Source organism: Etheostoma cragini, chromosome 6 (assembly GCF_013103735.1).
Source record: "Etheostoma cragini isolate CJK2018 chromosome 6, CSU_Ecrag_1.0, whole genome shotgun sequence".
Lineage (NCBI taxonomy): Eukaryota > Metazoa > Chordata > Actinopteri > Perciformes > Percidae > Etheostoma > Etheostoma cragini.
The window spans coordinates 13,866,466-13,881,691 of record NC_048412.1 but is presented as its reverse complement, the minus strand read 5'-3'; the positions used below and the strand labels follow the sequence as shown (position 1 = coordinate 13,881,691).

At 41.5% G+C, this 15,226-nt stretch overlaps 1 protein-coding gene across 6 annotated transcripts in view; it reads left to right on the top strand.

Annotated features, from left to right (window-relative positions):
* The window catches only part of ptprub (protein tyrosine phosphatase receptor type Ub), a 153,255-nt gene that overhangs the window by 97,968 nt on the left and 40,061 nt on the right, over positions 1 to 15,226 (top strand). For all 6 annotated transcript variants that reach the window (XM_034875362.1, XM_034875366.1, XM_034875365.1 and 3 more), the window contains exons 7-9: positions 3,509 to 3,802; positions 11,169 to 11,486; positions 13,659 to 13,768. In XM_034875362.1, the coding sequence (XP_034731253.1) occupies positions 3,509 to 3,802; positions 11,169 to 11,486; positions 13,659 to 13,768 (722 nt within the window). The remainder of the gene's footprint in view (positions 1 to 3,508; positions 3,803 to 11,168; positions 11,487 to 13,658; positions 13,769 to 15,226) is intronic.

Below are 15,226 nucleotides of genomic sequence, written 5' to 3'. Positions count from 1 at the left end.
CCCCCCCCCCCCCCCCCCTTGTTTCTTTAATCCGAACCATCAGTCTTCCTGCGGTTTTTATCATAACAAGATTTCCTGTTCTTCTTGGTCACACTAGATTACTGCTTGTGATTCAAAGGAGAATTAAACATTAAATTGATCATAACACAGTAATAGCCACTAGTGTGAACACATTTCAAATTACCCGTAGGACATCCGTTGTGCATGGTTGTGTTAATCACACACACCTTTTTTAAACTAATTTCCATAAAACTCTCAAAACCCAGATTGCACGGTGCTCGACACACATGAAGGCTCTTTGGATTGCAAATGCAATCTCCCTGACATGTGTTGTTTTCTGAGCTGCAGTTGTCAAATGGGCTGCCGTTCTCAGCTCTTCAGCTCGCTGTCAAAGAGCTGTTCACTTGACTTGGACTCCTGCAGCCCCTGTCATATCATGTACCACAGATGGTGACCTCACTCTCATTACTCACTCCAACCCCACAGTCTGACACCGCTTTGACAGCATAGTAATGACATGGCTGTGGGATGGTTTGATGGCATAACAAACTCCAGCCCTCAGCAAAGGGAGGATGAGAAGGGTAAATAAGGATTCCCAATCTCCTTGTCCTCTACTGTATGCTCCTGCTGATATCACCCTTTTTAAATAATCGATCTAAGGTTGGTCTGTTTCTCAATTGGTTGGTCTGCCCATTACTTTGGTTCAGACTGAAAAACCTAATAACTGTCAGATAGATTGCCATAAAATTTAGTACAGACATGCATGGTCCGCAGAGGATCCCTTGACTTTCCTCTAATGCTACTAGCCGTTTGACATTTGTAATTGTTTGTAAAAATGTCTCAACAGCTATTGGATTTTTGTTAATCCCTTAAATCGTATCTCTCACCAAAATGCAGCCTAAGGTCTTTTTGTGTATGTACCCGAGTCAAACTTTAGTTAAAACTCATAATCAGGACGGAATTGCCACTTTTAAGATTTACCGGATTTTAGTTTTTTGGTCAAATGGCCTTTTGAACTTACCAAATCAAAATTGTTTACGCAAAATATTGATTTAAAAAGGATATTATTGATTTAATTACGATTGTATTGCTTCCGCCAAAGAAAATTTAGTTTCATCTCTAATACTGCACAACAGCCAACCCGTACTCTTGTAACTTTCTACCCGTGAAAGTGCCCTGGAAGGGCAGTCAACCCCGTAACTTCCTACTCGTGAACTTGTACATGATAGTTGTACTCCCAGTTACAGTTTTGACGTCTCACACATAAACAACAATAGCGATCCCTGTTGATACGGTACAGACGCAGTAAGAAATAGTAAAAATAGGAAACGTAAAGTAAAAGTAAAGTGTAACGTAAAGTCCACACATTGTAATCAAAACAATACACATACGATTGTGTACTATTACAGGTTTTGTTTATAAAATGAAGCCCAAAATATGTTGCCTACTAGAAATTGCTAGAATCAGCTAGCTATCAGTAGCTAACATCAATGTTAGGTAGCCACTAGCTAACGCTAGCTAGAAGGGACAGGGGACAAATTACCCAGCTGCTATATTAATCCCTGCTTGAGTTGACAAAACATTAGCTGAAGCTTGACCTAGCGTGCTATCGGCTGCTCTAATTAACATCAAACCAAACATTTCCATTAACCGAGGAAGTAAGACAAGGTAAATGGGAGCCTAAACATGTTGCAATGTAAGCAAACTAATTAACGTTGTTGTCCCTACGGCTGAAGGTACTGCGTAGCGATCATACACCAAATATAAAGATACAGTAATAGGCGCTCACCAGACCTGCTTTCATTGCTTGAATTGGAGGAAAAAAGTTGATCAACGTTTTCTCACTTTTTTCTACAGCTGATAAATTATACGGACTTCTTCCAGCGGATTGATATAGCTGTCCTTCAGAGTGAACAGAACTGTGTCCATGGCAACACTCTGCCATGCATGGCAACGGTGTGTTATAGAAAGCAATGGTGTGTTGCCAACATTTTACTAAACTCTCTCACCATGCAGCTGCCAGTAAATGAGGATTCATAGAACGCCATGAAATCACATTTAAAATGCTCACACTCTCCGCAAATAGGCGTTTTTGTTTTTTCCTTGTTTTGTTTTGCAATTAGGACAAAGACGTTATTTTTGGCACCGAGATGGGATGGCCGGCTGTGAGTTGTGTTCAAGTCAACTGCCTGTAACCATGTGGTCTATTTCATAGGAGCTGAGGCCGAGTCCTTAACAAGACTTTCCTTAACTCTTTTACCCCAACTGCCCAGCTAAAATTAGCCTTATAATCACCTAATTAGTTGGAACCACTAATTTCAAGACCCTAGATTGCTTGCAGGAAGCACAATGAAGCTCTCTTTTTGCCCCATAGAGACAGCAGCATGTCCACAATGGTGATAAAACATTTTCATCTTTATTTCCTTCTCCCTGGCTTTTGGTGTTGCCCCATATTCAATTTTGATCTTGAGCGCATTTGAAGATGTGTTTTCAGGGATTTACCTTGTTAAAACATAGATGTCAGTGCATTTAAATTTCTAATTAAACAGGAAGATGTTTAGTTTAATTATTTCTCTATATACAGATGGAAACAATGAAAAAGACAATAATGTTGCGTACAAAATAAAACTACAGCTGTGAACTTAGAAGAACTTGAAAGACACGAGTGAGTTGTTTAAATTGTAGCCCCATTGGCTGCTTGTCCTAAGGCCTAAATGTGTCCTTTCATTAGGGATGCAGTCTTTGACAGCCCAAACGATGAGCTGCTACAGGCTAAGTCAAAGCAAAGGGAAGCAGTGCAGAGTGGAGGTGAGGTGCTGGTAATGTAGAAAGCTCAAAGAAAGGGGGCCATAAAAGATAGAGGCGCCTCTGCAGGAACGAGTGATTAGTCACAGCCACAGATATAACTCTGATCTTTTCTCATGCTTTGTCCTCATTTTTTTCTGCATTCCCTTCCCTCCCTTTCACTGTTGCCCGTGTAATTGTTCAGTGGCTTGGATCTGCTAGTAAGTGACTTTTGACCGGTGGGCTCTGGAATTAATCCATGGTTTGGCAATCTTTACCGACAGTGATGCAATCTCCTCTTTCACCATGGTTACCAGCTGTAAGGACAGAACACTCAGAGTAAAAAAAGATGTACAGCACTCAGTCCTTCAGCTACAAAGATCATACACATTAAATGTGCTGCATGCACAGCTGTTTTATCACTCACTACTTTGCTAAAATGTGTGGCAAACTCTGAATGTCTTGTTAATAGGTACGACTAATCTGGTATTTGAACACAGTTTGACCTGCTCGCATCCTGCAGTCTCTAGGGACTCACTTGTGACTCAGTGGGCTTTACGATGGTGAGAAATATGTTTGCATTAAACAGATAATAATGACAAACAAAACTTTACCTCCCTAGACTGTGCAGCAGTGCTGTGGGCCCAGTAACAAATGCTTCTACCAACACAAATTTGTGTTTGAACAGGAAAAAGAAAATACAGTTTTTCATTTCCTCCGACAGTACCTCCATCCCCCATTGCACCGCCCCAGCTGCTGCGAGCCGGCTCCACTTACCTAATCATCCAGCTCAACACCAACTCTATCCTGGGAGATGGCCCCATTATAAGGAAGGAGATTGAGTACCGCGCCAGCCAGTCTCCGTGGTCAGAGGTGCACGGCGTCAACATGGTCACCTATAAGCTGTGGCACCTGGACCCAGACACAGAGTACCACATCAGTGTGCTGCTGACTCGGCCCGGAGAGGGAGGAACTGGGCCGCCTGGACCGCCTCTTGTGAGCAGGACTAAGTGTGCAGGTGAGCTTCCAACACACAGTGCAACTGGACAGGGTGTGAACGCCTAATACAGTTGTTCCTAACCTCTTTGTCTTTAATAAACCTGCATAAACCTGAGATCCTTTATGATAAGTTATGGCACTCTGGGTACAAAGTGATTTTCCACTCTGGTTGTTTAATTTCAAGGGTTTTTAGCCCCAATGAGGTTAAAGTATTATTTCCCAAGAAATTTTTTTATCCCCACAAAATAAACATAACTGTGTATAAAATCTTATCCGTCTGCATTGTGGCAGACAGGGGCAAACGCCCTGTAACTTCAGAAAACACATGGAAATAGACAAAACACAAGCAAATTACGAAAAAAAATTCAGTCATTTGAAAACACATGTGCAGCATTCAGCAAATGTGTGCAAATACACGCTACTTAACAAAATACATAAATGTGCTACATAAACAAACCCCGAAAACAAATGCAACAAAAAAAACGTTACATCCAGATTACACAATGGAAGTTCTCTAGGCCTCTAGGGGGAGCACTAAGTGGAACAGCTTGATTTTTGACCAGAGAGAGAGAGAGAGAGAGAGAGAGAGAGAGAGAGAGAGAGAGAGAGAGAGAGAGAGAGAGAGAGAGAGAGAGAGAGAGAGAGACAGAGACAGACAGAGATGGGACACGTTCAATCTTGGTGTGAAACGGTGTGCAACTGCTTTGAGATCATAGACTGTTAATATTAAGTTGTTGTGAGATATGTTATCTCTTGTGTGGTGGGTGTGTCTTGGCTCAGGTCTCAGGTCTTAGCTCTCAGGTCACAGGTGATCCTTAAGCAGCAGAGATGTGTCTGTAAACTTGGTAATAAAACATTTAAAACTGCATTAGCGTTTAAATTTGAAGTTTGTTTAAGCCATATTACATGGGTTATGGGGTTACAGGGTTTAATTTAAGGTCCGAAAGGCTCACCACTGAAGTGTAGGCCTCTTCAAGTGTAATATTGTGATTTTACATGGTTACCACTTTTTTTTTTTTGAAAAGTCAAAACTCAGGGACGGCACCAGCCAAGAGGGCGTGAAACACGAGCATAGACTGTATATTATTAATATATATTTTTTTATATATATACCTGCTTTTTTTTGCATTGTTTCTGTATTTGCAGCGCTTTATGTATTTGATTGTGTTGTGTGTATTTGCAGCATGTTTGCTGAATGCTGTACATTTGTTGTCAAATTACTGAAGCTGTTTTCCGCCTGATGTCCCTCATTTAGGACAGATGTCCATTGCCTTGGGCTTCCTTTGTGTTTTCATTCTAAACTTTGGTGGATTTATGAGGACTATGGTTAACTGCTCCTCAGATATCTGCAGGGTAAATCCAAAAAAACTAGCTAGACTATCTGTCCAATCTGAGTTTTCTGTTGCATGACTAAAACAACCTGTGAATGAACATGTTCCACCAAAACAAGTTCCTTCCCATGGCTATTTTGTAGAGTTGCCCAGCGCTGCCCAAGACGATTGTAATTGGTTGAAAGAGAATCCAGCGGTGTGGATTCGCCACGCCCTCCTCCGCAGCGCTGTGAAGACAGCAAGACTGATAAAATAACAGATAGCTTAACAGCGGGGCCATACATTTGCAAGACAAAATTGGCAAATAAAAACAAGAAGCAAAAGACACAAAACAAAGTAATGAGAAGACAAAATAAGCATATACATATGTAATTAAGATCAATAGCAATAAAAGAGAAAATGCTCAGTGATTCATTAGCCACCTTATTAATAAATGAGAAAATTAAAAGCATCATTGGATTGCACGCCATATTAGTTAATAGAGCTCAGAGTGTAGGTTCAGGAGACGGCAACACAACCATAACCATAACCATCACCATCACCATCAACTACACTCTCCTTTAAATAACACAGCAGTGTATTTTAACTCCCGACTCCAAACATGAAAGTGCTATTGCTACTGCACACTGCTTTTCTCTGGCCACAGTAGCTGCTGCTGCATTGCAAGCTGAAAACTCACCACCCGCCACCAAGCCTTCACTCGTATGTTATTTGTTTTGAGCTGAATTATGGAGTTTTGTTTAGCTGTATCCAAGTGTAGTATGTTGTCATGTTTGCAGAGAAAACATGAACCAGTGTATTCACTATATTACCATTTTGGGTTTTGTGTTTGTCTCACCAAATATGAGATTTGTATATTTGTTATCGGGTAGAGACAATCCTCTGAAAGCACCCATTATGCAGTGTGTAGTGCCTAGGGGAATTACAGTCTGCACTATTTAGATGTTGCCGTCCCCAGAGCCCTGGAAAAGGGAATTCAGTGTGTTGAACACCTGGCTGTTCAGAAACCACAAGCATGAAGCAGCAGGGTGTTAAATGCAGCCTCCACCAGGACATTGCTCTGTTTTTTTCTAAATTGCATAGTTTTATACATACAAACTAGGTTAAAATAAGACTGATAAATACATATTCTTCAGACTTAATTAATTAATTACATGAAAGGTCCGCAGCTCAAAGTACCAGTGCCCAACAGCCATACAGCTAAACTTCTGATAGTCTTACATTATGCGCCTCCATCTGTCACGATAATCTGCTAAAATTCAATCAGAGAGGAGCTGATAGCCAAGTTCAAACTCAGTTGCTGCATATACTTATCTCTTAAGAAAAGGCGCATTTGCTATCACTGGCATTCTCTGAACTCCGGAGCTGAAGAGACTTAGAGGGAGACTTTTTTGTTGCAGCAATATTGGTTTGACGGTTATTTAAAAGATAACAGCTGGCTGTCTACAGTTGCTAGCCTAAAGCAGGCTCCTCTGGTATCTACTGAAGAGGATAGAAATTGACTTTGGCACATACAATAAACGAACAAGAATTTGTAGGTGACAGTGCTGGAGACATATCAATCACAGTACACACACAAACAACAGAAACACACTGTAAATGGTTTTAAATTAAACAATGAGGGCGACAGTATTATGGACAATTTAATATACGTATAACTTCACGTATTCATAAAAGATTGGTAGGGCTGAAACTAACGATTATTTTCATTAATATGCAGGTCATGTTCTAAAATTAATTGATTAATATTGTGTCTATAAATGTTAGAGAGTAGTGAAAATGATCAATTCCAAGAGCCCAATGTAATTATTTGTAATTTCTTGTTTTATAAAATCAAAAGTTCAAAGCTAGAAGATTTTCATATTTCTGTCATAAACAGTATGACAAAAAAACATAACAAGTCCTCACATCTGACACCTGCAACCAGGTTGCCAGAAACACTTAACTGACTTTCAAAATACAATTTCTAATACTATTTCGCTCAACTGATTTAATAATTTACTAATTGTTTCAGCTTTATTCACTTGCTTTCTGCTTCCTCTTTGCAGCAAAAGCATCACTTCCCCCTAAACTACAGTAGAAGCTTACATATTAGGCTTCTTTTTCATTTGTTCAACATTTTGTACACCCTGCTCACATCTGTGCACCCATGTCATTCGTCACTGTCCAGAAACAGAACACCCAGGGAGATGAGCGGGATGTCAGCAAGCCGCACCCATGCTTACTTTTGAATATATGTACGCATTTATAGCACAAAGAATACTGTGTTGATGTATAGATGCAAGCATAGATGCAGCCAGTAATTACCGCTGCCTGCATCTGCAATGTTTGTTCAGCACTTACAGGCACAAGAAATGGAGAGCTTTGTGTTACCCAAAGGCAGTCTCTGGATTTGTGTCTTCCACGGTCATCACTCTTTTCTATGCCCAACGGTCTCTTCCTGCCACACACCATCCCTCACATATCTCACTCCACTGCTTCAGTAGAGCCTCCCTGGCCCCCTCTCCAATGACATATTAAAGCTACTCTCCTCTCTCAACAGCCGCAGACACCCCCCATTCATCAGGCCGCCATGAGTGAGCTCACAGCCCTCCCTCCCCCATCCCTGCACAACCCACCCCAAACTCAAGAGACACAGAAAATTCATAATAAAAAAAAGTAGAAAAAGTCAATAGCAAGAGAGGAAAAAGTGTAAGGAAGGCTTGCGGTGTGGGAGTGTGTGAATGGGAGAGAGGATAGTTTTTCAAAGTGAGAGAGTGAAACAGTAAAGATGGAGAGAGTGAATGTGCGATAGGTGAAGCGAGAAAGCATTCATGGTGTACGGAAATTGCTTTCACAGTTGCTGGTATCGGTGTTTGTGAAAGTCCCTAAACTCAGCCTTTTAATGATGTATTTACATTTCAACCACTGTGACATTAGCTTGTTCAACCATGTGTGGGATAAGTAATACTGCTGGGTTTGCTGAGCTGTTAAACAGGGCATTTAGATGCAGGACTAGTTCAATACAGAGGAAGTATAGGTTAAATTAATTTTGCCAGTCATGTCGTTTTTCCATCGGTAGCTGCAAAGCTGCGAGTGACTGATGGTTGAATTTGTTTTATAATGCAGCTACATCTGATTGACTCCTGCGTGGCTCTATCAGTGTTCACAGTTCCAACCCGGGTGTATAGCTGTGTTACACACTTTACTGTAAGCTGCGGCGCTGTAAACCTCCTCCACCTGGTGTATCTCACCTTCCTGACCCTGCAGGAGACTCAAATAACCACCTGGTTCCAAGAGCTCCCCCTGACCCATGCTCCAAACCATCTGGTCCATGCTATCCCAACTGACCTCACATTCCACCGCTGAATTCTGATCGTCCCCCCCTTGCTGTTGGGGGTTTAAGCAGGAGAAAATAGATGATGGAGGTGCTGTAGTGATTCCTGGGAGGAGGTAATTATCCAGTGAACAGAAGGGAAATTTGGACTCTTCGCTGTCTTTAGGAGGAAAGTGAATTTCCTCTCCAGAAGCTGTGTCTTGCCACCGTGACCGCTGAATATTTTGCCTCCTTCCCAAACATGTTGGCTAGAAGGTGTTGCCGTACACATTCCCGTCCTCTCGGAGCCGAGCTGTCCTTGTGCGGGTGCTGTAAAACTAATGGCCGTGAATGTGAACATGGTCTCTGCCTGGCTCTGATGGCCATCCAGGTGTGCTTGATGAGCCGTTGCTGTGATTATCAGCACGGTGCATTGGCACAGCTTGAAGCCCCTCAAGTAGATCACAGAGGAGAGGCGAGCATTTGTACTGCAGGTGGTCCCCGAACTATGTTAATGGGCTTCCACCTGCTGCTGGGTCACTGAACCTTCTGGAAAGCTCCTGACCATGATGCTCATGGTCTACTTGAGGGAGCAAATACCGGATCTTGACTAAAATTAGGCACACTAGGAACACAAGTGCTTTGCCTTTCTTTGCATGTCGTTTATCATGTCTTCCACTCTAAGCCAGAATTCCCTACAGTATGTGATCACGTTTTTGGTGTTTGGATTTATGTGTGCTTGTGTTTTTGCTCGCACATGGGCATAGGGCATGCATGTCTGTATGAATTTGGTTTTCCCCATCTGACACAGTCAGTGCAGATCCCCTCCACAGATACATGCAATCTCAGGCAACTCTGCTTTGGCCTGCTGCTGTCCCGGGTCACAGTTTTAGGGGAGATAATAAACCAGAACCTGTCACATCCATTCTAACGTCCAATCTCTAAGGATCAGCACGTTGCTCTGGGCTTTTGGCCATGTTGGGGCGGCTGCAGTTTTCATGCCACAGGGTGCCAGAGAATGGGTGCCCCGTGCCACACACACAAATAAGACGAGGCCAGGGGAAGTTGCTGGCACAAATGCCCACTGAGAAAACCCACAATGAGCACACTGTGGCCTTTTTGGCTTTCATTAACTCAGCAGTTAAATGCCTCTCTTTATTTAGCTCTCAGACTGTGCAGACTATCAATTGCACCATTAAGACAATCCTCAGTCACACTGAACAATGGAACATTAACAGTTCTTGCTGGGTGCAGTCTACTACTTTGCGATTACTGTGCCCACCCATCTATCTGCCATCACATTAGCGTGGATGAGGTTCTGATCAGTGCTCTGGTCATATTTCTATCTGGTATGCAATGCCAGACAGCAAATTAAAATAGAAAGCTGGTAACTGCAGAAGCCTTTTACTATAAATTGGAAGTGTCATAGAATTTCACTTTTTAAAAAAAATTGCTCTACCACAGACAGAAATAAGTGCATACAAATCTGGGCATAGGGCTGTTGTATCTAATGTTGGCATGTTAATTTATGTGTGTTTGAACATGTGTACATTGAAAGTATATAGAGCGAAGAGAGATGAAAAGAGATTAGAAAAAGAGTGATAAAGAGATTAGAGGGGTAACTAATGTTATACAGCAAATGTGTGTCCTTGCACAGCTACAGAGCACCTTTCGAATCCATTTTCTTTGATAATTCTTGGTTTAGTGCATCAACCCCTGCTCAGTGATGCATTAGCCTACCTTCTAAGTAAGTAAGTTCCCTGCACTAATCTGTGCTGCAGCAAGAATTCCACTGAGTGTGCTAGCCACTGAAGAAATGAAGACCTTGGCCAGTCACCTCAAACTCCACTGATCTCTTCCTGTACCCCATATCTCTGCTGTCACTCCCTGCCTCTCTGGCCAATTACTCAACGTGCTCTATTAAAAGAATAAAGAAATGCAATATGTTATATAGCATATTTGTTGACAAAAAAAATTGACAGTGTTAATAATGGCCACTGATAAATGCCTCCATTGATGCCGAGTCCTTGGGTTAACTCAGACACTCTTCAGTTTTTAGACGTCCTCCTAAACACTAGTTGCTCTGTGCTGCTGTGTATAGAGGCTCTCTGTATCTCTCAGCAAGCCACTACATTTAAAAGGAGGATATCAAAGACAGAGCTGTTGTTCTTTTAGTCCGAGAAAGTCAGGGTTAAAACTGCAATGACCAGAATTAACTTGGTGCCTTCTAAAGATATGCGTCAGGCCATCGCGATGACCCAGCAGTAAAAGTGACCAGCAGAAGTGAATGCCCTTGTATAGCACTGGCCTTTTTGTGTGTGGATTAAACCTCAGGGCAAGGAAGTATAACTACTGGATAGTCAATTTGCTCAGCGACACAGAGGCGGGTGGGACTGGTGGGAGTGCCCCAGCAACCCACAGCTTGTCCTATTAATTAGCGCAATTGGCATGAGTTCTTGCTCTGCCATTGGGATGTGGGTGGGTTGTGCTGGCAGCAAACCGCTGACCTCCATGTTGTTGCGGAGCAATATGGCAGCATGTAGGAGGAGAACAAGTGAAAAACTGCCAGGGTAGTCCTGGGACATCATCAGCAATGTCATTTGCTTGGTGTGCTGTCTGACATCAAATATTTCACAATAAAACAAAGTATTCAGTGTTTTTTCTTCAGGACTTGTCTAATTAAATTGCTTGTGTTTCTGTCTGCTTTCTTTATTACTCAATTTTCCCTTTTTATATTCTTTAATCTTCCTCCCTCCCAGAGCCTATGCGTCCATTGCGGGGCCTTACGGCCACAGAAATCCAGCCGAGGCAGTTGTCCCTGCAGTGGGAGAATTTGGCGTTCAACCTGACACGCTGCCACACCTACTCAGTGTCCCTGTGCTACCGCTACACCACGGCGGGAGGCGGCGGAGGCCACAACACCACTGTGCGCGAGTGCCTGGCAGTGGAACATAATGCTTCACGCTTCACGCTGCGTGATCTGCCACCCTACCACGGCATCCATGTCCGTCTGTCACTGGCCAACCCAGAGGGGAAGAAAGAGGGCAGAGAGGTCACCTTCCAGACCGAGGAGGACAGTAAGTCTCTGAAGGAGTTTACAGAAAAGATTGTGTGGAAGTATAGGACAGGAAAACTAAAAAGTTGAAGTGTCAGTATAAAATGGTAAATATTTTGAGAGCAATGTTCACTTTAACTTTAATACAAACTTAGTTAGGGTTAGAATTATTAGGCACCCCTGAGTAAAACTAACGCAGTCTAATGCAACCTCTTGCAATGCATCTTCATTAAAGGTGTAAAAGATAAAGTTGTTTATGCTACAGAAATAGGATCTTACTGCACTTTTCTTTTTAAATTATATAGTGTGTTACCATCACAATAGTCTCGTCCAAGTTAGAAAGTAAATGCCGTAAACATATTTTTTGTAAAGCTTTGAAATCATTCTCTGAAAGAACCAAGCAGGCCTGCCTTGTTGCACAAACTACATTTTCTTCAGAACCTTTCAGCGTGTAGCTTGCTAGCGGGGTGTCTGAATGTGTTCTTGTTTTAAAATGCAGTTAACAGTTTGGCAAAGTGTCCCACATGCATTTTACTTTCTTCACCTTTTATTCAGAGAGACTTGGTGTTATCATTGTCATATCTTCAATTATGGTCACATGGATTACTTTAGAAAGCTGTGTTTTGGAGGAGTGCGACGTCTTAAAAAGCACCAGAATAACTCGAATTTAACTACTTAACTAACTATTTAACTAAATTTAATTTAACTATTCTCATGGTAAATGTCAGAGAGGAGACTATGCAGACCTGAGACTGCCAACTGCTAAAACTTTACTGTCACATTTAACTAATACTGAGTGGGTTGTTTTGGGGTTTTTAATGTGCTTTTCAACATAAATCAAGTGCACCACATGTGGATGAAATTTAAAAATACATATGTTAATCAGTTTGGGTTCATATTGTCTAAATGTGCTTAAAATTTCAAAACATTAACACCAGCTCCTCTCACTTTATCTCACACAATAGAGGGTTACCATCTGACTGAGGATAGAATTGGCATTACAAAAGATCCATTTCATTTTCAGACAAAAATACCATAAAAGAGAAAACATTATATCTGAGTCTCCGGCAACCCTGAGATAGGATTTTGTGCTTATTTCTTATCTCCTATTATTCCTTTGTGCCGTGGCACATCGTCTGCATGGCAGCTGAGTGAGAAATCAATTCTGCTGTGAAAAAATCAAAACAAACAAGATTTTTCAGAAAGAGATACATACCGCAAAAGATAGAAAAAAGATCAAGAGAGAAAGAGAGTTTTTTAGTTTTTCTGAAGTGATAAAAAATATATCTATGTATACAGTACATGTCAATTATAAATGCTTTATTCCCCCAAAAGCCTTAATAAGCATCTCTGTCCTCCAGACTAACTCAATTCAAAAATAGCAGTTGACTCAGCTGTTTGGCTCATGCTTTAGCCTCAGGCCTGGATCTCACATAACAGTCTTCTTCTGTACACACACAGGGGCTGCAACCAAATGGCCCCAAAAAAACTGTTAACAGTCTAATGTTGAAAGTTCAGGCACTGACAGTCTTCTCACTGTCATTCAGAAACAAGTTTACCAGCAAGCGTCTGACATATCCATCAATACATTTCAACTAAAGATAGATATAAATTAAAATGAGGATTAAAGACACCTTGACAAAACTCCTACTCAAAAAACAATAATAACAATTTTATTTTCAAACATTTAATTGTTTATGTAATCGTTTTATGTAACCTAAGACTTGAAACTAATTTGCGGCACCAAAACAATTCATACAGCACATCACAAGTTAAGGTTTGTTTTCAAAAGACACTTTCAAAAAGCCAAGATCAATGTTTCAGCCAAATTATCTCTTTACACATTGCTCTAGAAATAAATTGGGCATCAATGTACGGAAAGCTGAGATTGTTCTGAACACTTTGATACGAAACACATGGGAATCCGTTACATGCAAATACCATGAAAAGGTAAATTTAAGAAGATAAGTGAAAATGCCTTTAGACCAGAGGGTAAATTGATGCAGATCATGAATTAACTGTGTCTTTATGTGATGTTCTGTGCCTGCTTCTCTCTGGCTGGCTGAGTGTCTCATGTGGTGCATTGGTCTGAGCCACTATGACATTTACTTCTGTGATATTGACAGGAGAGGGTCATTGTGGGATTAACACTTCAATTTTCCCGACCAATGTTTGTTCTGAAAATTTCTTATAGTTCCCGGAGGCATAGCCCCAGAGTCGCTTACCTTCACCCCGCTGGATGACATGATCTTCCTGAAGTGGGAGGAGCCCGTCGAGCCAAATGGCCTCATTACCCAATATGAGGTGAGCTCAGAGAGACAGCCTGTTGAATGTATATGTCCTGTCCCTTTAAAATTGTTTTTTAGCGTTTTTTCTTAATTATTAGCTTAGTTTACATACTTACTCGGATATAGTAATGACTGGCTCCTAAACAGTTGGGAAATAGTTATCAGATTTCTTTACTGACCACTGATAAGCAAGGGAAACAGGCTACGCCCTCATACAACTGTGATGGCTACTCCGATTGGACAAACACTTTACGTGGGCCTGTCTGCTCCAGGATTTCAAAATGTATGCGAGAAATAGGCTATGCAGTTGCTGAATCTGTCTTAATTTTAGATCGACAACCGTCAGTTTTGACGATTTTTGCCAGCGAGTCCCGAAATAATTTGGATTTAAAATGTATTTAATCTCCAGCAACACCCTGTCAGTGCAGAAATACTTTCCCCTGTATTTGGTGAGCCATTTTCTTCAAATGCCACTGTAATTAACACAGTACAGACAGACATGTCCTTCATTACCAAACCACTCTGCTTCAATTCATATGTTTCCTCACCCAACCATTTAGTGTTTGGTGCACGAGGCCTACATGAGAGAAAATAACAGCGATGCTCGGATACGCTCTCACAGACAATGTGCACATGGCCTAGCACTTAACGCTGGTCTTGTGCCATTTAAATAGAGCCCTGTGTCACTAATAGATAACTCACATGTATTGTATCTGTTATGCTGAAAGCATTATGTTCAGCCGGATAATGATTTTGGATTTACTGTATGCCCTCTGACTGTGGTGAGCCATCAATGGGCCTGCCGACCTACCTTCAAGCCTTCTTTCCTTGGCCTCTCTTGCAATGTCGCCTCAAGGATATTATTAAATAGGATTTGTGGTTTGACATATAAAGTGGAGGGTGTACAGGATTTTTTACCCTGTAATGTGTTGATCTCTCTCAGCTGACAAAGATAGCTTTGAACAGAGCTGTAGAAATCCTCTTCATTTCTCTCAGATTAAACCATTGACCACTCTGGCTGAGCCCATCAGCCATGCTGTCCTGCAAGCCCTCCTCACTGCTCCGAGCACTCTCAGGCATCTTTTATGTCTGCCTTTGTAAAGGAAACACAGAAGTCTGTCTGTGTTTACTCGCTGGATGGCTCACCAATCTATCTTAGGGAATTAAGCTCTTCTTATGATAATCAGCAAAGCCTCAGATGTGGACAGAGTGGCATCTTCAGTGTGAGTGTGTGTACTACTTTACATGCATATGAGCATATACAGTGCGTAGTGAGTGTGTGCTCATTCCTTTAATGAAGTGGATCCCTCCCAGCTCTAATGTATGTCCTAATACAGTATGTTCAGTCTTGTTTGATTGCAGTAAGGTTGTCTCATTTAGCTCTCCACTATTTTAAAGAGCATAAGTGGAAATCTCATGAGAGTAGCACTGAGTTGAGGCAAATCACCTCTCGAGAAAGAAACTTTATAAAATT